We start from the raw sequence: 24,637 nt of genomic DNA on the forward strand, positions 1-24,637 counted from the left end.
CAAGTGCACAAGGAATATTCTCCAGGATAGATCACATTTTGGGTCATAAATCAAGCCTTGGTAAATTCAAGAAAATTGAAATCATATCAAGCATCTTTTCTGACCACAACACTAAGAGATTAGAAATCAATAACAGGAAAAAAACTGTAAAAAACACAAACACATGGAGGCTAAACAATACACTACTAAATAACCAATAGATCACTGAAGAAATCAAAGAGGAAATCAAAAAATACCTAGAGACAAATGACAATGAAAACACAATGATCCAAAACCTATGGATGCAGCAAAGGTAGTTCTAAGAGGGAAGTTTATAGCAATACAATCCTACCTCAAGAAACAAGAAAAATCCCAAATAAACAATCTAAACTTACACCTCAAGAAACTAGAGAAAGAAGAGCAAACAAAACCCAAAGTTAGTAGACAGAGAGAAATCATAAAGATCAGAGCAGAAATAAATGAAATAGAGACAAAGAAAACAATAGCACAAATCAATAAAACTAAAAGCTGGTTCTTTGAGAACATAAATACAATCAATAAACCTCTAGCAAGACTCAAGAAAAAGAGGGAGAGGACTCAAATCAATAAAATTAGAAATGAAACAGAAGTTACAACAGACACCACAGAAATAAAAAGCACCATAAAAGATTACTACAAGCAACCATATGATAATAAAATGGACAACCTGGATGAAATGGACAGATTCTTAGAAAGGTATAACCTTCCAAGACTGAATCAGGAAGACATAGAAACTATGAATAGACCAATCACAAGTAATGAAATTGAAACTGTGATTAAAAATCTCCCAACAAACAGAAGTCCAGGACCAGATGGATTCACAGGTGAATTTTATCAAACACTTAGAGAAGAACTAACACCCATCCTTCTCAAACTCTTCCAAAACATTGCAGAGGAAGGAACACTCCCAAACTCATTTTATGAAGCCACCATCACCCTGATACCAAAACCAAAGATACTACAAAAAAAGAAAACTACAGACCAATATCACTGATGAATTTAGATGCAAAAATCCTCAACAAAATACTAGCCAGCAGAATCCAACAACACATTAAAAGGATCATACACCATGATCAAGTGGGCTTTATCCCTGGAATGCAAGGATTCTTCAATATACGCAAATCAATCAATGTGATATACCATATTAATAAACTGAAGGATAAAAACCACATGATCATCTCAATAGATGCAGAAAAAGCTTTTGACAAAATTCAACACCCATTTATGATAAAAACTCTCCAGAAGGTGGGCACAGAGGGAATCTACCTCAACATAATAAAGACCATATATGACAAACCCACAGCAAACATCATTCTCAATGGTGAAAAACTGAAAGCATTCCCTCTAAGATCAGGAACAAGACAAGGATGTCCACTCTCGCCACTACTATTCAACATAGTTCTGGAAGTCCTTGCCACAGCAATCAGAGAAGAAAAAGAAATAAAAGGAATCCAAATTGGAAAAGAAGAAGTAAAACTGTCACTGTTTGCAGATGACATGATACTATACATAGAAAATCCTAAAGATGCCACCAGAAAACTACTTGAGTTAATCAATGAATTTGGTAAAGTTGCAGGATACAAAATTAACACACAGAAATCTCTTGCATTTCTATACACCAACTATGAAAGATCAGAAAGAGAAATTAAGGAAACAACCCCATTCACTATTGCAACAAAAAGAATAAACTACCTAGGAATAAACCTAATGAAGGAGGTAAAAAAGCAGTACTCAGAAAACTATAAGACACTAATGAAAGAAATCAAAGAAGACACAAACAGATGGAGGGACATACCATGTTCTTGGGTTGGAAGAATCAACATTGTGAAAATGACTATACTACGCAAAGCAATTTACAGATTCAGTGCAATCCCAATCAAATTACCAATGGCATTTTTCACAGAACTAGAACAAGAAATTTTACGATTTGTATGGAAACGCAAAAAACCCTGAATAGCCAAAGCAATCTTGAGAAGGAAAGACAGAGTTGGGGGAATCCGGCTTCCTGACTTCAGGCTATATTACAAGGCTACAGTGATCAAGACAGTATGGTACTGGCATAAAAACAGAAATATAGATCAATGGAACAGGATAGAAAGCCCAGAGATAAACTACGGTCAACTAATCTATGACAAAGGAGGCAAGGATATACAATGGAGAAAAGGCAGCCTCTTCAATAAATGGTGCTGGGAAAACTGGACAGCTACATGTAAAAGAATGAGATTAGAACACTTCCTAAAGCCATACGCAAAAATAAACTCAAAATGGATAAAAGACCTAAATGTAAGGCCAGACACTATAAAACTCCTAGAGGAAAACATAGGAAGAACACTCTTCGACATAAATAACAGCAAGATCTTTTTTGATCCACCCCCTAGAAAATGGAAATAAAAACAAAAATAAATAAGTGGGACCTAATGAAACTTCAAAGCTTCTGCAGAGCAAAGGAAACTATAAGCAAGACGAAAAGACAACCTTCAGAATGGGAAAAAATATTTGCAAACGAATCAACAGACAAAGGATTAACCTCCAAAATATATACAGTTTTTCCAGCTCAATATCAAAAAAACAAACAATGCAGTCAAAAAATGGGCATAAGACCTAAATAGGCATTTCTCCAAAGAAGACATATGCATGGCCAAGAGGCATATGAAAAGCTGCTCAACATCACTAATTATGAGAGAAATGCAAATCAAAACGACAATGAGGTATCACCTCACAGAGGTTAGAATGGGCATCATCAGAAAATCTACAAACAGTAAATGCTGGAGAGGGTGTGGAGAAAAAGGAACGCTCCTGCATTGCTGGTGGGAATGTAAATGGATACAGCCACTATGGACAACAGTATGGAGGTTCCTTGCAAAGCTAAAAATAGAGTTACCATATGATCCAGCAATCCCACCACTGGGCATATATCCAGAGAACACCATAATTCAAAAAGAGACATGCACTCCAATGTTCATTGCAGCACTATTTGCAATAGCCAGGACATGGAAGCAACCTAAATGTCCATCAACAGATGAATGGATAAAGAAGATGTGGTACATACATACAAAGCAATATTACTCAGCTGTAAAAAGCAATGAAACTGGGACATTTGTAGAGACATGGATGGACCTAGAGACTGTCATACAGAGTGAAGTGAGTCAGAAAGAGAAAAACAAATATTGTATATTAACACATATATGTGGACTACAGAAAAATGGTACAAATCAACCGGTTTGCAAGGCAGAAATAGACACAGATGTAGAGAACAAACATATGGACACCAAGTGGGGAAAGCGGGGAGGGTTGGGGGGGGATGAATTGGGAGATTGGGATACCAAATTGTACACTCTAAATATATGCAGTTTATTGTAAAAAATAAAAAAATAAAATAAAATAAAAAAATAAAAATAAAAAACTTTTGTTAGGTCAGTGAATGATCTTTGATGTATTTACCACTTTTCTCCAAAATATTAAAGATTCCCTCTGCTGTGCTGCAGTTTTGGGACCAGTCTAAAGTTCAGAAGATGATTTAGAGACACAGTTCTAACATCAATCCATGCTACCCAATCTGATCTCTAGGAAAGAAAGGATCCTTTGCCAATCTTCAAGCCAATAACAAGCCAGTTTTTGCTGGTTATAAAATTGACACTGGCCCTTGTAAATTTCTTTACCTCACCTGCTTCTAAGACTCTCTAATCATGAAACCAAGAAGCAAATGTGCTCAAGAGTTCTCCTACAAGCATAACTCTCCCGTCTATATTAACAAAACTAAATAAGAAAAAGGAAAAACCTAAAGTCTGGTTTTCTTTAGCCTCCAGAGAATGTCTATATGACCGAATGTTTCAAGACTCCCCCCCTACAAAGAATTTGTAAAGTAGAATGTCTTGCTTCACTCTTCCACACAAAAATCTCTGGGAATAAATATTCCAACATTCAGTTACTAGAATCTATATATCTTACATCCTTGTAATTACAATGCCTTATAAATTATTTTCTTCCAAATTGTACAAAACAATTCAAAAAAGCCTACCTCAGCCTGACAGAGTGCATGAAGACCTTGTAACACCAAGGCTGCCGGAGTAGCTTGGTCAGGCTTAGTGCATTCATTCAACACTTGGGAAATAGCTGCCAACATATCTGCACCATGCTGATATGGCCTACAAGAAATGACAGTTTAGACACAAGATTAAAGCCAAAGACCTATATTACTACTCCAAGGTCCTTTGCCTGAACAAAAAACATTAATGCTTTCCTTTATTCTTGTGCCTATTAAACCTTAACCCTCAACTAATAATACCATATGCTTTTTTTCAAAGGTTTGCATATTCATCATTTCTGGTACAACTTCAGGCTCATTTTTTGGTATTATTACCCAAAAAAGAAGACACTCATTAACAAATTAGATTCTTCCTGAATCACAAAACCTATTGTCTGAATTGACAAAAACTCAAGTCTGTAATCGTGGTGAAAAGAACTGCTTACCTTATTGAGATCATCAGTAAAGCCAGGGATTTGAGATCGGAAGATGACTGATTATAGTAGAGACACAAACTAAGGGGGTTACGCCTATCACAATATTGGCAACAATGATGGTGATAAAAATAATAATAATATGAACTATAAGTGACTGAGCACTTCTCTCATGCCAGGTACTGTGCTGGATTCATTCACGCATCTTTCTCTCCTTCCTCTATCCCACATACACTGTGCTATCCCCAGAATGCTTTTAACTTAATAAAGAAAAGCTCAGATCCATACTCTGCATTCCTTGTAGCCCCTCAGTGACATAATACTTCTCTCTATTTAACAAAATATCAACTGAAAAACTTGCCTGACTGAATTCTATTGCTTCACTGTCCACCAAATGGAAATCATTAAACAAAACGAAAAATTTGATGTATCTTGAGGTGCTAACTGAAAGGTGCACTGAATAAGTTTTCAACAGACTCTGATCTGGTCTGGTATTTAATTTCTCCTGAGCCTCACGTTTAAGTATGTAAAAACTAAAATATCAGCTTTCATCTCTAAATTTTTTCCATGCCAATACCTCAAGAGAATCTAAACTTTCAGGTCTTGGGTTACACATGTGTAACTTTTAAACTAAGATTTTTTGTGTGTGTTGCCAAAAGGCTGACGCTTAGAAAAGAGGCAGCAGTACTGAGGCTTATACATATTCTGATCATTCTAAAACAGGAATAATCCACATTATCAGCATCTGGGCCAACCCATTCATTGCACAGCTTTAGGAAGTACCATTCACAGTGTCATCATTGACAAAAGTGAGCTTTCATGCTCTAAGAATTCTACAGTGCAGTGACTCAATCAACATATGAAACTGCAGGATTACAACTCATTTCAAATGGATCAAATCTATCTCCTCTCTAAAGATTCTGGCCTTACCCTAATTCAAGAAAATAGAAATCTGGCAAGGTGGAACTTTGCTTAGTTTTATTTCAGCATTGTCACCTCCTGCCTAGTTATCGACCAACAACCTACAATAGTAGAGGCATCTCCCTAATATCTTCAAGTCTTCCTAAACCCTAACATACTCAGGAATTCAAGGTCATTTCCCTCCTTGTAATAATTCCTAGTAATTAATTCCATTCAATGAGTCATAAATGAAGTCTTCTCTATTAAAACATCTTATAAACATCAAGCATAACATAGGGAGAATATAAGAAAGAACAGTTTCACCTATAATCCACTGCTTAGGTTTCAGGAACTTATATACAGAAAAATAGAAAAGATAACATCATATGTTTTATTACAACATTAAATTATCACCCAGAAAAGGATATAAATATCCTCTAAACTTAGATATAAGGCTAGACCTGAAAAGACATGCCTGCTTCTCAAAGTTATTGTCTGATGTTACTAAATTTTACAATCAGACAACTTTAATATTCATTTATTCTTACTCAAATACCCTCTGACTAGCTTCTTGCTTGAAATAAAAAAATTAAATGCAAAATAATATATCATGCTATACATTCCCAAGGGTGAGCATGTCTTACCTTTGCTTACATATATCTCTGATGGATGCTGCTTTAGCAATCAGTTTCTCCCATTGGACCTCCTTGCCCACAGACAGAGAGGGCACATTGGACATGGCCATGAAACGCTGCAGTTCAGGATAGACACGATCCTAAGAAGGCAATTTCACAACTTGAGTTGAATAATCATTATCTCCTTTTATGCAGCATTTTCACCTCTAAATCTTACATTTGCATTGCAAATTATAATGTATTTCTTCTAATCAGCAAAGAAGAATGCTGTTATGATTGCTGGGGATTTTCTTACAGATCCATGTACTATTCATTTCATAAAACAAGAAAAAAGTGGCAAAATCTCACTCTAATTACAAAAGCTCTAATCACTTACATTTCTATCACTTTTTCCACACAAATAGAAAAATAAATTTCAGAATTAAGGAAATAAGATTATTTTCTATTCTCAATTTCTGAGTCAGTCACAAGTGACTGCATCATAGATGAAAAGCACCATACTAAATCAAAATTTCTCAAAGCAATCATTGATGCCACTCAGTAATATTACTATATCAAAGCACTGTCATGCATAATGACAAAATTAGCTTTCTTCAGTGAAAGGGACATGCTTAATACTCACACAAGCATATATCTGGGCTTACCTGTTTTTCCCACAAAGACGTCAACAAGCGCAAAGTGACAGCTTTTAGTTGTGGAGTGGTTCCAAGCAGTTGAATTACTCGCAGAATTTGTCCTATGCACACCTAGGAAACATTGAAGAAACTTTGCTTTCATAAATGCAAATGTGGATAACCCCAAGGTTACCAAAAAAACTTAAAAACCTCTTATTATGAAATAAAGACTGAAACAGAAGCTTACTGCAGTATTAGCCATTTTCTCAGAGGTTGGAGATAGCTTTAGGAGGAGCTAGTTACCAATTCTGGGGGCTCAATGTCAGACAACAGCCAATGGGAAAACTTGATGAAAAAATGATTTTAAAGAATTAATTCTTAAATATTGTAACAAAAACTTTTGGCCCAAAAACGGAAGCAGTGATCACAGCAAAATTAAAGGGTCAAAATTTCACATGACAACAAACTTCAATGTATTACTCGTGCCTCACTTTCCTTTTGCCCCAAAGTAAGTTGCTTAATATACAAACCTTGTGAACGCCAAGCGTAGGTAAAGTATACAAGATATCATTGTATAACACAGGTTCCAGTGGTCTTCCTAATTTGAACATCAAAACTGGAATCAGATTTGGTACCTAAAATGAATTTAAAGACTATATAAATTATGCTTTTTAAAAGAAATCAATCTATAAAGCAATCATTATTTCATTTTTCTCCAAAGGAATATGTATGAGTTAAAAGATTAAAAAAATGTCAGTTAGCCATTTGTTATTAATGGTAATTTCATAGTATCACTAATATTCTATCTCTTTTATAATTAACCTGCGATCCCTTGTTCTATCCATTTATGCACGTATACATATTACAGGGTTTTCTTGGTGTTTAAAAATATGCTTTTCTTAAACAACTATGAAATTAACTCTTAGTAATACAAAAATAAAAATTAAGATATATCCTGCCCTAAAGAAGTTTTCAGTTCCAATGAGCAGCATAGTGAAATATCCAATGATGTTATTCCAATACAAAATAATTAAAATCAATTGTACTCCAGGGGGGTTAATGGGCAAAAATTTCCCTCCAGGTTCACATTTCAATGCCTGTGCATGACACAATAAAATAAGAGCAAATCATTTGTGGATCAGAAGACAACATTAAGATGGTAATATTTCCCAAATACATCTATGTATTCAATATAATCCCTATCAAAATCCCAGCTAGTCTCTTTGCCAAAACTGAGAAACTGATTCTAAAATTCATTTGAAAACAGGGGATCCTGAAGACCCAAAACAATCTCCAAAAAAGAAAAAGTTTGAAGATTCAGCCTTCCCAAATTCAAAGTTTACTACAAAGTTACAGCAATCAAAATAGTGTGATACTGGCATAAGGAAATAAATATAGATCAATAAAATAGAACTCATAGATAGAAATAGAAATAAATCTTTACATTTAAGTCAACTGATTTTTACAGAGAAAGGCCAAGAAAATACAATGGGGAAAGAAGAGTCTCTTTGAAAAATGGTGTTGGATTTTGCCAACTGTATTTCCACATGCAAAAGAATTCATTTGGACCCCTTCCTCACACCACAAGTAAAAATTAACTCAAAACAGAATTCAGACCCAAATAGAGCAAAAACTGTAAACTCTTAAATAAAATATAGGAGTAAATCTTTGTGACCTTGACTTAGGCAAAGCCTTCTTAGATATGACACCAAAAGCATGGGCAACAAAAGAAAGCATGGGCAACAAAAGAAAACAAAACATTTCATCAAATTAAAATATTTGTCCTTGAAAAGACACTATAAAGAAAATGAAAAAACAACTCACAGAATGGAAGAAAATATTTGCAAATCATATATCTAATGAGGGACTTACATCCAGAATATATCAAGAATTCTTACAATTTCAAAGTAAAGGATAAATAACTCAATTTTAAAAGAGCAAAGGATCTGAAAAGATATTTCTCCAAAGGAGATAAACAAATGGTCAACAAAGACAGGAAAACTCAATCAGCATTAGTCATGACATAAATGCAAATCAAAATCAAATGATATGCCACTTCATACCCAATTAGGATGGCTTGAAAAGACAGACCTTAGCAAGTGTTGGCAAGGATGTGGAGAAACTGGGAACTTCACACACTTCCAGTGGGAAAGTAAAATGATGCAGCCCCTTTGGAAAATAGCCTGACAGTTTCTCAATTGGCTAAACAGAGTTACTGTATGATCTAGTAACTGTATTCCTAGGTATCTACCCAAAAGAAATTAAAACATATATCCACACAAAAACATGCATGTAAATGTTCACAGAAGTATAATTCATAATAGCCAAACAGTGGAAAGAAACAACCCAAATATCCATCAACTGATGAAGGGATAAATAAAATATAGTATATCCATATGATAGAATATTATTCTGCCATAAAAAAGGAATCAACATGGATGAACCATGAAAACATCATGTGAAGTAAAAGGAGCCAGTCACAAAAGACCACATATTATATGATTCCATTTATATGAAACATTCAGAATAGGCAAATCTACAGAGAGAGAAGGTAATTGCTTAGGATTGGGGAGGTGTAGGAGAAAATGGGGAGTGACTGCTAATGGGTACAATGTTTCTTTTGCTGGTGATGAAAATGTTCTCAAATTATCTGTAATCATGTTTGCACAATTCTATGAATATACTAAAAGTCACTCTGTACACTTTGAATGAATTAAACGGCATGTGAATTGTATCTTAATAAAAATGTTTTTAAAATTCATTTTAAAATCATTAAGTGAACACCTATTATGAGCAAGGATCTCTACTTGATGGCACAAAATGTAATGCCAAAAAACTTTATTTCCCTTATAGTGTATTTTGACAAGTTTGTTTCCCAGAAATTGATAAATTTTCTCCATCTGCTGTAATCTTAGAAAACTTGTTCCTTCTAAGCTTAGAAGACATCTACTTTAATTCAATTTCAAGAAGGAAAAAAAAATCCTCTTAACCTTACCAAGAAAAAAGTGACAGTTAAACACTAACTCATTCATAGGCCTAACCACCATATACCACAGCGGCATGTGTACCACTACGCATGTAATGGCCACGGACACACAACATGACGCCAGAATTTATGAATGATAATGTTTTTAACAAGTCCTGGGGCTCTATTAGAATAGAAGTTCCATCACCCTCACCTTGAACAAATGGAGGGAAACAAATTTTTGAATTGACTTTTTAATTCCCCATTTTAATTAAAAACAAAAAGTTATCTTAGATTGCACTGCACAGGTCCCTGTGAATTACTCCTTCTGGGAAGATTTCTACCAAGACACTTTGACAGATTCTTAGTTCTGAGAAGGGTAATCAGTACATATAGTGGCATTTTATAAAACAGTGTATTTAATTGTATGGATTTTACCAAATGTTTTAATTACATTGCCAGGAAAAAAAGTATTCTACTTATGCTGAAGACTACAGTTCCTTCATGATCCTCAGACCTAAATAAGTATGTAAGGGTGTTTATTTTTCTCTGGCGAGATCTTGAGGCTATTCTAGTTCAAATTAAATTCTCAAATCAATGGAAAAACAAAATAGGTGTTATTTCATTAGGAAAACAGATATAGATATATATGTGTCGAAAACATTTTTTTGCATAAAGTCTGAGCTGTTGTTTTCCCAATGAAAAGACATATGTGTATTTATTGATTTACTTGAGATGTCATTATGAGCTCTTGATTCCTCTGTTCTTGAGCCTTCTATTCTCTGGAAGTAAAAAATAAGAATGAATACTCTGACTAGACCTTAAATTTAAAATAAGCTGTCAAGTGCCCTATACTGTCTCAAGACCTTCTGGTTTCATAAAACTCAACGTTTTCTCTCCCTTCAGAATTCAAGTCCTTTATTTAAAAGCTGTGATTTAAAATGATGGAATTATTAAGGAAACTCCCCCTCCACCATAAGACTATCAGCAGATTTCTCAGCAGAAATCTTGTAGGCCAGAGAGGGATACAGACTGATATATTCAAAGTGCAAAAAAAAATTTAAAAAAAATCCAGCCAACTAAGAATACTATATTCAGCAAAACTTTCCTTCAAAATGTAGGAGAAATAAATACTTTTCTAGATAAACAAAAGCTGAGGGAGTTCATTCACTAGACATCCCTTACAAGAAATGCTAAAGAAGTCCTTCAAGTTGCAAAGAAAGAACATGAGACTGCAACATAAAAATATATGAAAGTATAAAGCTCAATGATAAAGGTAAATGTATAGAAAAATACAAAATACTATAATATGTCACTTTTAATACTGGAATGGGAGATAAAGACAAAAATATAAATAACTAACTATAAAGATATGTTAGTGGATATACAACATAAAAAGATGTAAGTTGTGATATCAATAACATAAAGTGTGGGAGGGTGAAAAAGTAGAACTTTTACATGTAATTAAAGTTAAGTTGTTATCAGCTTAAAATAGACTATTATAACTGTAAGGTGGTTTTAGTTAAGCCCCATGGTAACACAAAGAAAATATCTATAGAAGATATACAAAAGGTAATGAGTAAGGAATCAAAGCACTTCACTCCAAAAAAATCAACAAAACACAAAGTAAGACTGCAAGAGAGGAAAAGAGGGACACAGCTATAATTCAGACAAAAACCAATTAACAACATGGCAGTACTAAAAAAATAAAAAAATAAAAATAAATGGCAGTATTAAGCCCCTCCTGATCTATAATTACTTTAAATGTAAATGGACTAAACTCCGCAATCAAAAGATAGAGTGGCTAAAAGTTAAAAGACGAGATACAACTAAATGCTGTCTACAAGAGATTTACTTTATATTTCAGGACACACATAGGCTAAAAATAAAATGACAGAAAAAGACACTCTATGCAAATAGTAACCAAAAGAAAGAAAGGATAGCATAACTTAGACCATACAAAACAGATTAAGTCCAAAACTGTCACAAGAAACAAAGACAAACATTATATAATGATGTCTACCTATGATATCTACTTATTACGTAACTAATATAGTGGAAAGCAGTCCATTGATGGACATGCTGAAAAACTAATCATTTACTTATAAGAAATCTGAAGAAATGCAGCAACATCAAAGAAATGTAAACACAGTATAATTTTATTCTTCTGTGGTTCATATCATATTTATATCATAACATTATAATTAAATAAGTGGTCTAGGGCCTTGAATTTTAACCTTTGAGAGTCAGATAAGGTCAAGGGAAGAAAGGTATCTAGAAGATTGCCTTCCACCAGGCAATCTTATTTCTATTTGATATTCACTCTAGCCTTATTTCAATTCAGCTTGAGCATCTGGTCCATAATGACTCCTCTGATAGTAACAGCTAACATTCTACTGCACAGTGACTAGAAATGTTCTCCATAGCACTTTATAGAAATCATGGCTATCATCTTGTTTCAAATGACAAAACTGAAGCTCGTAAAGGCCAAATAACTTGCCGAAGGTGACAGAGCTGGTACATGCTGGAGTGAGGACTAGAACAAAGCAATTTAACTCTGAAGAGCCCATGTACTTGCCACTTTGCCTGACCAAAAGTATGGATGCTATCTTCTTCACCTTTGCACCTCAGGTTCCAGCATACCATAAGTGCTTTTAGAATGTATAAACTGCTCCTAATAGCTTTATCTGCTCAAATTCTATTCACAAGATGGGTCTTATAATAGTGTTGTAGCTATATCATTTGGTACGCAATTATTAAAAGCCTACCACTGGTGCCTCCCTGGTGGTGCAGTGGTTAAGAATCCACCTGCCAATGCAGGGGACACATGTTCAATCCCTGGGCCGGGAAGATCCCACATGCCACAGAGCAACTAAGCCTGTGTGCCACAACTACTGAGCCTGTGCTCTAGAGCCTGTGAGCCACAACTATTGAGCCCACATGCCACAGCTACTGAAACCTGCAAACCTAGAGCTGGTGCTCCACAATGAGAAGCCCTCGCACCGCAACGAAGAGCAGCCCCCGCTCGCCACAACTAGAGAAAGCCTGTACGCAGCAATGAAGACTCAATGAAGCCAAAAATAAACGAATAAACAAATTTAAAAAAAAAAAGCCTACCACTTGCAAAGAAAAATACTTAAAGATAGTACTCTGACCAAATTAACTTTGAATCAGAAAAATCTACCTGTTAGGTAAGTGTTATCAAGATACCAAAATGTTACCAGGACATCCTCAGAATCTGAGGTAAGAATTTCCCAGTACAGAGAAAAATAGGTTCAGCAACACAGGAGCTCCAAATATGGAAAAATAGATGAAATATCAAAAACTAGAATGGGTAAAGTCAAGTATCATATCATTGGAGGCGTCTGAAACACCTGGAAAAAAATAACAATGATCTTTTTCTACCTAAACTTAATTTCTAGGTTACTCTCCTTAGTCTTCTGAATTTAATTATCTCTCAGAGTCTGACAACTTATATATTTAGAAAATGGTATAAGAGAATTTAAATTATAAAGTAATACGTAGTCACACTATTAGTATGTAATCACCATTGGAAAAAGGAGTATAACCACAACGTTTTTCAATTGCTAACATTTTAACAACTTGCTATAAATGACGACTATAATGACTGAATTCCTACAAGCATAAAATTTCTTTCCTAAACAAAAGTCAGTTTTACATTTCTACCATGGCAAGATCTAAATCTTTGGTAGTCTGACTGGTAGAACAAAAGTTAAAAGCCAGTGTCCTGGAAGTAAAGTAAAATGTGTGTATTTTTCCTTTCAATTCAGTATAGTCAATTTCTACTACTGTACCTGTCACTGGCAATGAGTCTTACATTCAAGAGTTGAAAGGAGGAGTTTGAATGCCCTCCAAGAATGAGATATAATTAAATACAGCTCAGCAAGGTAAGCAACTATATAATAAAACTAGAGAGAGTCAATGCTTTTGAATTTATTAAAATAGTAAATTACCCAAAGATCCCAAAGCTATGACAGTCTGATCAATTTACTGGAATGTGAAAAACTATGCAAGACTGACATAGTAAATGTGAGCCAATTCATACTACATTTGAGGGGAAAAAAGATTAAAGGGCCAATACAAATTGGCTGAACATAAAGTATGACTCCAAATCCTCACTTTCCTTCTTCAGTGACAAAAAAAACCTTTGAAGTATAAATAAGTGGTAGATATTTTACATCCTGAATTATATAAGGTCCCAATTCAGTCTCAAATGAAAGCTTGAACATTAAATAGGGTTTACATGAATAATATTAAACAAATGACCTGACTAGAAAGTTACATTAAGCAAAAAGATTCACACCCAGGATGAAGTAAAATTAATGAAAAAAGCTAGAAACATAAAAAAGGATTGATATAAATGTCTTGCAACAATGAATAAGAAGACATTCAATTGCTTGGAGTAGACAGTGTATTGTTAAGGAATGACAGAAAACAGATTTAGTAAAATCCTATCCTGCATAATCTTCTGCATCAAGGAAAAATATTAGACTAGAAAGATGAATGTTAGTAAGAAGACACTGACAGTGACATCCATGATAGAAGCAGACAGTGCAAACCAACATAAAAAAAAAAGTTGATGATGATTAATCCATGAATGGTTTTCAGAAAATCTGATCAGTTAATGAATGGGGAAGAGAAACCCCAACACATTACCATGTAAGAAAAAAAATCCAAATGGATTCAGGAATTAAATATCAAAGAGAAATAATGATTAAAGAATCTAGAAGAAATGTTAAATGAATATTAACATGCTCCCTAGAAACAAAATCCCTCACTATGCATTGAAGCAATGAAAGTAAAGATGGCTACAATGAAAGAAGAACATTGAGAAAACAAAAAGAGCTACTGAATTTAAATACATGTTAGTGCAACAAAAAAATTCAACAATAGTTGAAAGGTAAAGTTAAGGAAATCTCCTCAAAAGTGGAGTAAAAATGTATAGAGAAGAAAATAGAAGAAGAAAAGATAAGAAAAATACAAGACCAGTATAGGAAGTCAGGGTACAAGTAAGAGAAGTTCCAGAAAGAAAGAGCAAGGTCAGTAGAGGGAAAGAAATTAATGGCAAAATAATGAAGGAAATTCCCCGGAATTCTAGGACCTGGATTTCCACATTAAAAGTGCCACCAATTATCCAGTACAACAGATGAAAAAAGATTCACACCAATACACATCGCCACTGAAATTACAGAGTACAAGGGGCAAAGAGAAGATTCTAAAAGCTTCCAGAGAGGAAAAATAAAAACAAAAATTAGGTTCACATAAACATATACTCAGAATTTCAGGAATCAGAATAACTTTGGATTTCTCCACAGCAACACTGCAAGCTATGCAAGCAATGGAAAAAAATAAACAAGATTTTGAAGAAAAATGGTTCCCAATGCAGAGTTTTACACCTAAACTAACCCAATCTATGCCACACAGTAAAGCACTCACTAATAGTTATGAAAATGAAAACACACACACACACAATTTTCAACCAATGATTTGATACTTTAAATAAAGAATGCAAAAATTCTTAAGATACAGATTCCCCCCTTCAAAATGGACAAAGCATATATACTAAAACTCAAAGAGAAAAACAAAAGCAACAAATAAAAACTTTAAATTTCACTACTAATTTTTAAAACTGAAAATTATAATGATAATTTTCTCATATACTAAAGTTTAAAATATTTTTAAATTCTAAAACTTAATGTAGCGATACAGTGAAACAGACATTTTCACACAATTATGGGGGAGTAAAGGTGATACAATGTTTCTAAAGAGAAAAATTTCAAACTTCATTCAAGAAGTTCAGCTCTAACCTGGGATTTGCTCCAAAATAACATTTTTTGAGTTGGGGACTGGAGAGTGGAGGGTACAGAAGATAAGACCAGCTATGGAATGATAACTGCTGAGGCTAAGGGATGGATTCATCAGGTTTATTATACTATCTATACACTTTACAATATGATTGAAATTTTTCATAATAAAACATTAAAAATCTTCTAATCTAGGAGCCTCATTACATAAATGTATTTTTAAAAAAACAAAAATTCAATAAAATCGAGGAGACAAGATTTCCCCCGCATATACATACAATATTATGTCAGAGTAAAGCAACTAAAAAAAAAAAGGCAAAACACAATAAAAACTTCCATATTATAAAACACCAATACAATGTGCAAAACATATGCCAGAAAAAAAAAAGCCACTATAAATAGAATTTGTTGTTATAACCACAAAGAAAAAAGGGCAAAGAGAAACAGAAAACTCTGTGTTCTTGTACTACAGAAGAATTGAAGACAGACAATGGTTACCTGTGAATATTTAAAGGGCTAAAATATAAAAGACAAACTAGGTTTGTTTCATGTAATCCCAAGGCCCAAACTGAAGGGCATATTTGGTTTTATTATGGAAAAGAATTTTTAAGAGAAATTTCTAGAGAATAGAGTGGGATGCCTCGGGAGGCACTGAGTTTTCGGTAACCAGAGGTACTCAATAAGAGAATGATAACCAGCCACTGAGGAGGTGTTTTAGATACTTATATTTGATATACTCAAATATCAGAAAGGAGAATATGAGAGGAAATTGTCAGGACCTACTACTTAAAAATATAAAACATAGCTCAAATTAATCAAAATTTAAATAAATATTTGTGCAGAAACAAGTTAACATAGCAGGCCTGAGAATGTCATCCTTATGAAGCCTGCTTGCAAAGTTAGCCTTTGGGTGGAGTCTCAGAAAATGGATTTGGGGAGGGTTCCTGCCATTCTTTACTGATGGGAACATGCCTAAACTGCTTGTACAAACACAGTATACCAGGCGTCTTCAACCAGCACTGGTCCCACGTTCTGTTAGGAACCGGGCCGCTCAGCAGCAGGCAGGCAAGCGAAGGTTCATTTGTTGCTCCCCATCGCTCCCCATCGCTTCCGCTACTGCCTGAACCACCACCACCACCCCACCCATGGAAAAACTGTCTTCCACAAAACCGGTCCCTGGTGCCAAAAAGCTTGGGGACCATGCAGTGCCTAAGCTGACCAGCCCCCAATAAAGCCCTTGGGCATGAGAGTCTCTAATGTGCTTCAGTACTAGACAACGCTCCATGCATGCTGTCAGGATTCCATGCTGGAGGAATTAAGTGCCTTTTGTGTGACTCCACTGGGAGAGAACTTTTGGAAACTTGTGCCCAGTTTCCTCTGGACTTCACCCAATGAACCTTTTTCCTTGCTGATTTTGCTTTTACCCTTTAGCTGTAATAAATCATAGTTGTGGTTGCAACTATATACTGAGTCCTGTGAGTCCTTAAAGCAAATCAACAAACCTGGACACAGTCTTGGAGACCCCGATCCAGAATAATTTCATACTCTGCTTTAACAGAAACTAGCAATTAAGAAAACAAAACATTATACAGGATTTTTTAAAAGAACAACTTCTAGAGTATTTCTCAATCAATAGTGACAGTAAACTCTCCTATGAGTTATACATCTAACAATAAAAAATATTTGAGGGACAGTTGTACACTGGTGCTGTGTTAGCCTTTACGACACAACCAAGAAAAGACAGCCCCTGCTCTCAAGTAGTTTACAGTCTAGTCAAGGAACTCACAATTAAAATCTCCATCATCACTGACTGAATAAGTCAAACTCAACTTCGAAGTTTAAAAGCATAGAAAATAATTTCTATAGACAGAAATTAAGATATACAAACAATAAAACAATTCAATCTTTGATAACTGCAAAATATTAAATAGTATAATAATGACTGCTTTTCATTTTTCAGAGGAAAGGAGAGATTCTAGGACTGGGCTGCCCAATACAGTAGCCACCACCCACATACGGCTGTTTACACTTGAAATTAAATTAATAAAAATTAAATAAAGTTAAAACTCCAGCTCTTCAGTCACATTAGCTAAATTTCAAGTGTTCAAAAGTCACATGTGGCTAGTGGCTACTATATTGGAAAACACAGATTATAGAACATTTCCATCACTGCAGAAAGTTGTATTGAACAATGCTATCATAAAAGGCTGAAGTGCCCAAGAATTCCTCAGATGTTTGCTACTACATTCTCTGTAATGGCAACAACAATAACAAAAAGAAACAAGGACAATTTAAATATCTATTAATACTGAAACAGTTACGCACATCAAAGTGTTGATACACCAGAGAACAACAGCATCCTTCAAAAACCATAAATTAGATCTGTATAAACTAACATGGAAAGATGACTATAATGTATTAATGCGAGAAAAACATATAGTATAACATAACGGCTTTGTGTGCATATGTGTGTACACATATTTGGGGGGTCAGAGGGGAGAAGGTACATTAAGACAAATATATTTGTTTATGACTACTTGTATTCAACACTATATTGTTTGGGTACATACTACAATTACATATTACAAGAATATTACTTTAGTAAAATAAAATATTTTATTTATATTAATAAATGTAATTAATATAGTAATGTCTTACTAAAGTTATTTTCACCAGTCTTTCAGTATGTGATGGGACTGAACTGGCTATTAAACGACCAGAAGCTATAGGACTTGGAGGCAGAAGAGTAGGAAGTAGATAGGTGGCATTAGGACCCATCAAAGGCTCAGTGGAGAAAAGAGACAGGCTACACATTTCCTGCCCAAAGAAGGTGGTTCGTGACCAGGAACAAAGTCTGATCATGCTTCTCCCCTGCCTTCTTGCTCAGCTTAGTTTTCAAGGCAAATCTAGTCCTTCTTGTCTGCTGAACCTTGTACGTGTTCCTCCTGTTTCAAACTGAGAGTCAACTATTCATGCATTAACCATGAAAAATAATGTTTTACAACCATGAAAAATGTTTAAGGATAATAGAGTAATTGTTTGCCCCTTTCTGGGCACAGAATATCCTAAGTACTGTTTGTCACTGGCTTTGTGAACACCTTTATTTCAGTACACTCTGGGTAAGTTATTCATTCTCAAGACTGCTGCCCACACTAGTCTGTGAACACCTCACAGGTAGCAGCCCTGTTCCTATTCTTCTTTGGATTTGCCCAAAGCCACACATACAGCAAATGCTCAGTAAACGTCAGCAGAATTAAACTCAAGACTGACTAAAGGAGGAAGAAGAGGTTAACAAACTGTAAAGTATTGAGACTGACTACTTCCACCCAAAAAAACTGCCTGAAGGCCGTCGTCCTCTTAGTATCTCCCTGAAAAGTTACTTTCAGTTATTTTAAGAGTTACTGTTCTTAACCATTTTAGGTTTCTATTCCACTGCAGAGACTATGAGCCTATTTTAGCTAAGTAAAACCAGTAAGAAGAGTATTTCTAAATACTTGGTACATTTATATCAAAAAAAATGAGCATTGGTTTTTGGTTTTGGGTTTTTTATTGTACCTGTGTACTATTCAACACAGTAGCCACTAACCACGTGGCTAATGAGCCCTTGAAGGTGGTGAGTCTGAACTGAGATGTGCAGAAGGGTAAAATACACACCAGATCTGGAAAGTTCCATACCAAAAATATACATGTATAAAATATTTAATAATTTTGTGTTGATTACATATTGAAATATTTCAGATATACTGTATACAAACATATTTTTTAATTAATTTCACCTATTTATTTTCACTTTTTTAAAAATGTGGCTACCAGAAAATTTAAACCTATATATGTGGCTCATGTTATATTTCTATTGAACAGCACAATTCTCTGTCCCCTTTATACGTCTACATGTAGTTTAAAACACACACACACACACACACACACACACACGTGCATACACAGGCACACTGAAAACAGTTAATGTCTCTCTTTTCATGTACTTGGGGAATAAAGGATGACAATAAGCCTCAGATGGGCAAGGAGCATGTCTATCTTGCTAAATAGCCTAGTGCTGCTTCTAGAACATAAGGTAGCAGGTAAATAATTGTGAAATAAATAAAAGAAGCTATAAAAATCAACTACAATTTTAATAATATATAATGTTTTTTTGAGCACTGATTATAAACCAGGTATGATCTCATTTAATCTACCTGATGAATTTAATGAGGTGGGTTCTTCTATTATTCTCATTTTATAGATGAAAGAACACAGGTATATGCAAAATTATAATGAATCTCCAGTATATTCTGCAATATTACAAAAAACAGAACAATTCGATTTAGATATTCTATATAGGAGGTTCATTAAACTTTAAGTAATAAAACTTACTGAGTGCCTTCTATCACATGGTATTATACTAGGTGCTATGACATTAAGAGAAATCACAAGTTAATAAGGCAATCAAAATATAAACAGTTATAGGCTAGAAATCTCACTACAATTATCCCATACCCTACACCAAAATATTAATAAGCCTGAATAACAGCTAATTATCTGGTAACACAAAATTCTTGGGAATTCAGACAATCCCTTGAAATTCACTGTAAAAAAAGAAAGCATTTATATGGCATGTTACAATGTTTTTTTCATGTACAGGATCTTGTAATTCTTACAACACCTCTGAGAGGTAGGTATTATTAGAGATTAGATGGGATCTTGCAAATATTGATACTTGGATTCATTATCTGATCTAGGGATGCCCCTTATCAGGCTTTAATTCGTGTTCTGTGGCTTGTCTTATGGCTACTGTCCAGGAATTTTTTGGTGGGGTGAGAGAGGGAGTTTTTGACAAGCCACCTACAAAATTAGTTCTGGATTCCAGATTCCTATCCTCTTGAGAAATATTGGCCTTGGGCTGAGCAAGGCATGAAGACAGTGTAATTAAAAACTTTCTATGAAGCTTAAAAAGGCCAGTTCTGACAACTTATCACTTCTGGAGGGAAAAAAGCATTCAAATTTAAAATAAGCCTTCATATAGAATAACTTAATTAGTATCAATCAAAACTAATTCATCCTTACTGAGCTCCTTTTTGAAAACATATTTATTAGGGCTTAAATCCTGATCCACCTTGAAAAAATAAGCAATATTCAATACACACTAAATGGTCAACTTAATTTTTAATGGTTAAATGGCATGGCAAGAATGGTTCAGGTACTTGTAAATGCTAAATGTCTGGGTATGTCTTCATTGGCTTTTGAACAGTTTCAAAGAGCAGACATGAGGATTCATTAGCTCTTAGCACATATGAACCTGCTCCAAAGGCAGCCAAGAGAGTTGCCTAGCAACAGTGCATTTTGCATCTCTCATCATCCCCAAAGATGCTGCAGCAGCAGCAGCTAGGTTAAGCCTCTCATTAGCAACCTGACAAAGCGTTTCTATCTCCTATTTTACAAAATTATTTTTATTTTCAGGTGAAGCTCATATATCTATGTATTATTCTTACTGACAATGTAGTCTCTTTCCTTTATTCCTTCTTACCAATCCCCATTGCAACAGATATGTTTTAATGAACCCATCAAAATATCTATAACAAAAGCAGGCACTGAGAAATCCAAGAGAATTTATATGCCTATTCACATCACTCTAACAGTTCCATATCTTTGGGGCAATAAAGTAAGGAAGCTTCAGAAGAAGAAAAAAAAAGATGCTGGAATCAAATAACGGGAAGAGAAAAAAGTCAGTTATTTGACTTCAAAATTAACAAAAAAAAATCTACCCAAATTATTTGCAAAGCTATTGATAGCTAGTCTTGTTTCTTTCTCATCCCCAGAAAAACTAATCTCAACCATATAGCAAAATAGCAAAAAGGCAGAAGACTCCACAGTGGTAATAAACTATAACAAATGGATTGACAGTTTATAATGAATGTAATCTATTGGAAAGGTACTCTGGTTCCCAATTTAATAACTGTGTTATAAAGCTTCACCTCAGATCAATAGTTACTCACTCACTTCTAAAAATATTTTCTTAAATTACCACTCGGGTTGGTTGCCATGCAGAGCTAAAATATATACTAGTATAATCTGTCTTATATACAAAGACCCTTAAAAGAAAGTAAACAAAATAAGCAGATAGACTTTTCATTTCATGTATTTTATAGTGCTTAATCCAGATTTTGCCATAAACCACATACATCCTGGTCTCTGAGCTTGCATGCTATCATGAATTTCCCTATGGAAAAGATTACAAAATGTGCATGACACGTTATGAAAGACAAAGTGTGGGACTAACAGACTTAGATTAAGAATGGTGTAATGAGGAGCATTTAAAAGCAACTATCATTACACCAAAACAAAAGAAGTAAATTTTAAAAGCGACCTGAAAGGAACAAGGTGATTTTTTTCCCTGAGACCCCTCCCCCTTTTTTTAAACGTACAAAAAGCAAAAAAAAAAAAAAAAATCTCTTTAGGAGGATTTCCCAGAAGGTTGTCGTTTACCGCTAAAATATTTCATTCCAGTGGTTGAAAGACCATAAAAGGGTGAATGTCCTCCAGAGTCTCTAATAACGGTAATAGATCTTGTGCTACTATTCACAAGTGACCTCTCAGTCAGGCGATTTAATTTTTCCCCCTGCAGCATGGTTGGTTTCACACACAGTGTAATAACAGTTTTTGCACAACAAGACAATTCATCCGATTAGAAAGACTGTATTAAGTCTTTCATGAACAGCATGTGTCATTACAGCTTCGGCTAGGATTTGATTTAAGACCACCTAATATATGCATGCATGATTCTTCATTTTTCTACTGTTTTAAAAAAGATTCCTGACTTCCTTCAGCAATTTTGCAGACCATTGCCTGAACCCTCCCTGGTTTCAAAAAATAACTAAGAACTCATCAAATGCTCACTGAGCACTTTAAGTCAGGTACCAAGAATTCATCAGGCAACAGAAATGTGTATAAGGCTCCTCATTTCTATGTGGGTTAAATGAAATTCCACTAATATCTCAAAGGACAAAAAACATGAAAAGGGACAGAATGGGCATAACCGTTACTGCAATTACTTTTATGCTTCACAACATTTCAACAATGCACCATTAATTATAAAAACAATACGACATTACCCAGAAAAGCTTTAGATAAAGCGAATTTTGAGATTTCCATTGTAAATGTCAGCAAAGCACCAAAAATTTAAAAACAGAAACCAAAAGAAAAGGTGTGAAATGAAAACCAACCATCTTGCAATCTCTACTACAATGGTTCAGCATCATTCAGTGCCCACAGAAGCCTAAACCTAAGAATGTCTACACTTCTCTTATTGTTTTGCTGATGAGATTAGGAAAGTTAAATCCAACATCTCTGCAGCAAAGGGCCATAGTGACAGCTGGAGGAATTCTCAGGGGTTCCCTTAACCTTAGTACCTTGAATTGATGCTGATAGGCTTGGCTTTCCCCTTCTATCTCCAAATCTGGAAAGGCTCCTCTGAGGAACTGTGTCAGCACTCCTTTGCTACAGGGCGAGGAGTGTTTTTACAGCTGCTCTGCCCCAAAGGGATTCTCCTACTGACCCACAGCAAGCAGCCCAAACCTGCGAGATTAAGTTCTGTTTAGACTTTCAATGCAGGTGAGATGCTCTCTTCCGGTTCGATTGTTCCACACCCTCTAGGAATCCTGACTCTTTCAGCAGAGGCCTGTATACCCTTTAAGCAAACCTCTAAAATGAGCTGAAACAATTCCACTACAGTTCTTTTGCCCCTGCTGCCCACATTTTATCCAAAGAAAACACTAACATATCTTTTGCTCTGACAAATTCTACGCACACAAGTCAATCCCTACACGGCCGTATCCTCTCTTTTGTTTCCACTATCACCGCAGCTAGCCAGCACGCCACTCCCAGTTAGATTTTTGGGCAGTCATCAACACATCGCAATTGTCTGCCCACCCCAACTGTAAGGGCTTCACAACAAGCTGGATGGAGGGCAGGGATGCGGGGTCCCACTGCAATCTCTGTCACTAGGCTTGAGATAAGGATCTGGCACTCGTCGGACTCAGCACTCCAGCAACTTTCTCCAAGAATCCTCCCTCTTTTCTTCACCTAATCTTTCATTTCCTAACTTCTAGACCCTTGACATGAGCAACAGGTCAAAAACTGCAGGAGTACTCAGATATCCAGATTTATTCCTACTACTCTATATGTTCTACCAGGTGTTCTGCCTCAAAACTCATTTTGATATCTTAAGGTCCCCACCAAAACTTCTAACCTCCTGTGATATAACTTTATCTCCTCTGTGTCTCATTAGCCCCATTAATACTTTAGATACTAAATTCTCATCTCCTGCCTGCCTGCAAGGCTCTTAAGGATCTTCCTTCCAAATAATTGCTCAGTATCTACTCCAGGCTCAATTTCCCTCACCGTATATATCCCAGTTTAATATAGTACTATTTGCAGTCTCCTTACCCCATGGTGACCTGCCACAAATTTCTGTCTTTACATACATACATACACTCTCCCATCCTGCTAGAATGCCTTTCCTTTACCCTGAATCAGGGAAACTGTGGGCCTCTTCCTGTATGTTCTGGAGACACAGAGTACAATGGCAATTACCACCTTGTACTGTAAAGTAATTTTTAATGCCTCTGGCAACATACAATCTATGATTCCTGGAAACAAGGACCATGTCCTCTCATCTTAGCATTACCCAAACTTGCCATATAGAAGGTATACAATATATACATGTTGAATGACTAAATGAACGGCTTGAAAATGCTTGATAAATAAAATTGGACCTAATAAAAACAAGGTATCTACAGTATTTCAAGCTAAATGGTAATTCCATGATAATTCCACTTAATGCAGATCAAGTTGCGCCATTAAAACCTGAATACAATTTGACAACTAAATACACATAAGTATCGTAAAATACCACCAGTATAATTATCACTAATAACTCAGACTACTACAAACAATGAAGGTAGATAATACTGGATAAGAGAAAAATGTTAAAGAAATAAAATTCGATTACTGTCACGTATATACTGTAACAAACTAATTAGCCAAGTGTTGCCAAGTACCAGTCCCTGCTGATACATCTTAATGAATAGATAATTTGATCACTTAAAATTGGCACATTCATTGTACTAATGTAAATGAGCAAACTCAAACTGCCTAAAAACAATAGCATCAACATCAGCTTATGTTTTAACTTAGCCTGTATGAAATTACCCTGAACCCTAAATTAAT

The 24,637-nt window shown here is 35.1% G+C and overlaps 1 protein-coding gene across 3 annotated transcripts in view; it reads right to left on the reverse strand.

Annotated features, from left to right (window-relative positions):
• FOCAD (focadhesin) overlaps positions 1–24,637 on the reverse strand; it is a 275,956-nt gene that overhangs the window by 171,595 nt on the left and 79,724 nt on the right. For all 3 annotated transcript variants that reach the window (XM_057720105.1, XM_057720103.1, XM_057720104.1), the window contains 4 exons: positions 7,156–7,260; positions 6,656–6,757; positions 6,021–6,151; positions 4,037–4,163 (listed from right to left, as the gene is read on the reverse strand). In XM_057720105.1, the coding sequence (XP_057576088.1) occupies positions 4,037–4,163; positions 6,021–6,151; positions 6,656–6,757; positions 7,156–7,260 (465 nt within the window). The remainder of the gene's footprint in view (positions 1–4,036; positions 4,164–6,020; positions 6,152–6,655; positions 6,758–7,155; positions 7,261–24,637) is intronic.

The sequence above is a fragment of the Hippopotamus amphibius genome, chromosome 2, assembly GCF_030028045.1.
Source record: "Hippopotamus amphibius kiboko isolate mHipAmp2 chromosome 2, mHipAmp2.hap2, whole genome shotgun sequence".
Taxonomy (NCBI): domain Eukaryota; kingdom Metazoa; phylum Chordata; class Mammalia; order Artiodactyla; family Hippopotamidae; genus Hippopotamus; species Hippopotamus amphibius.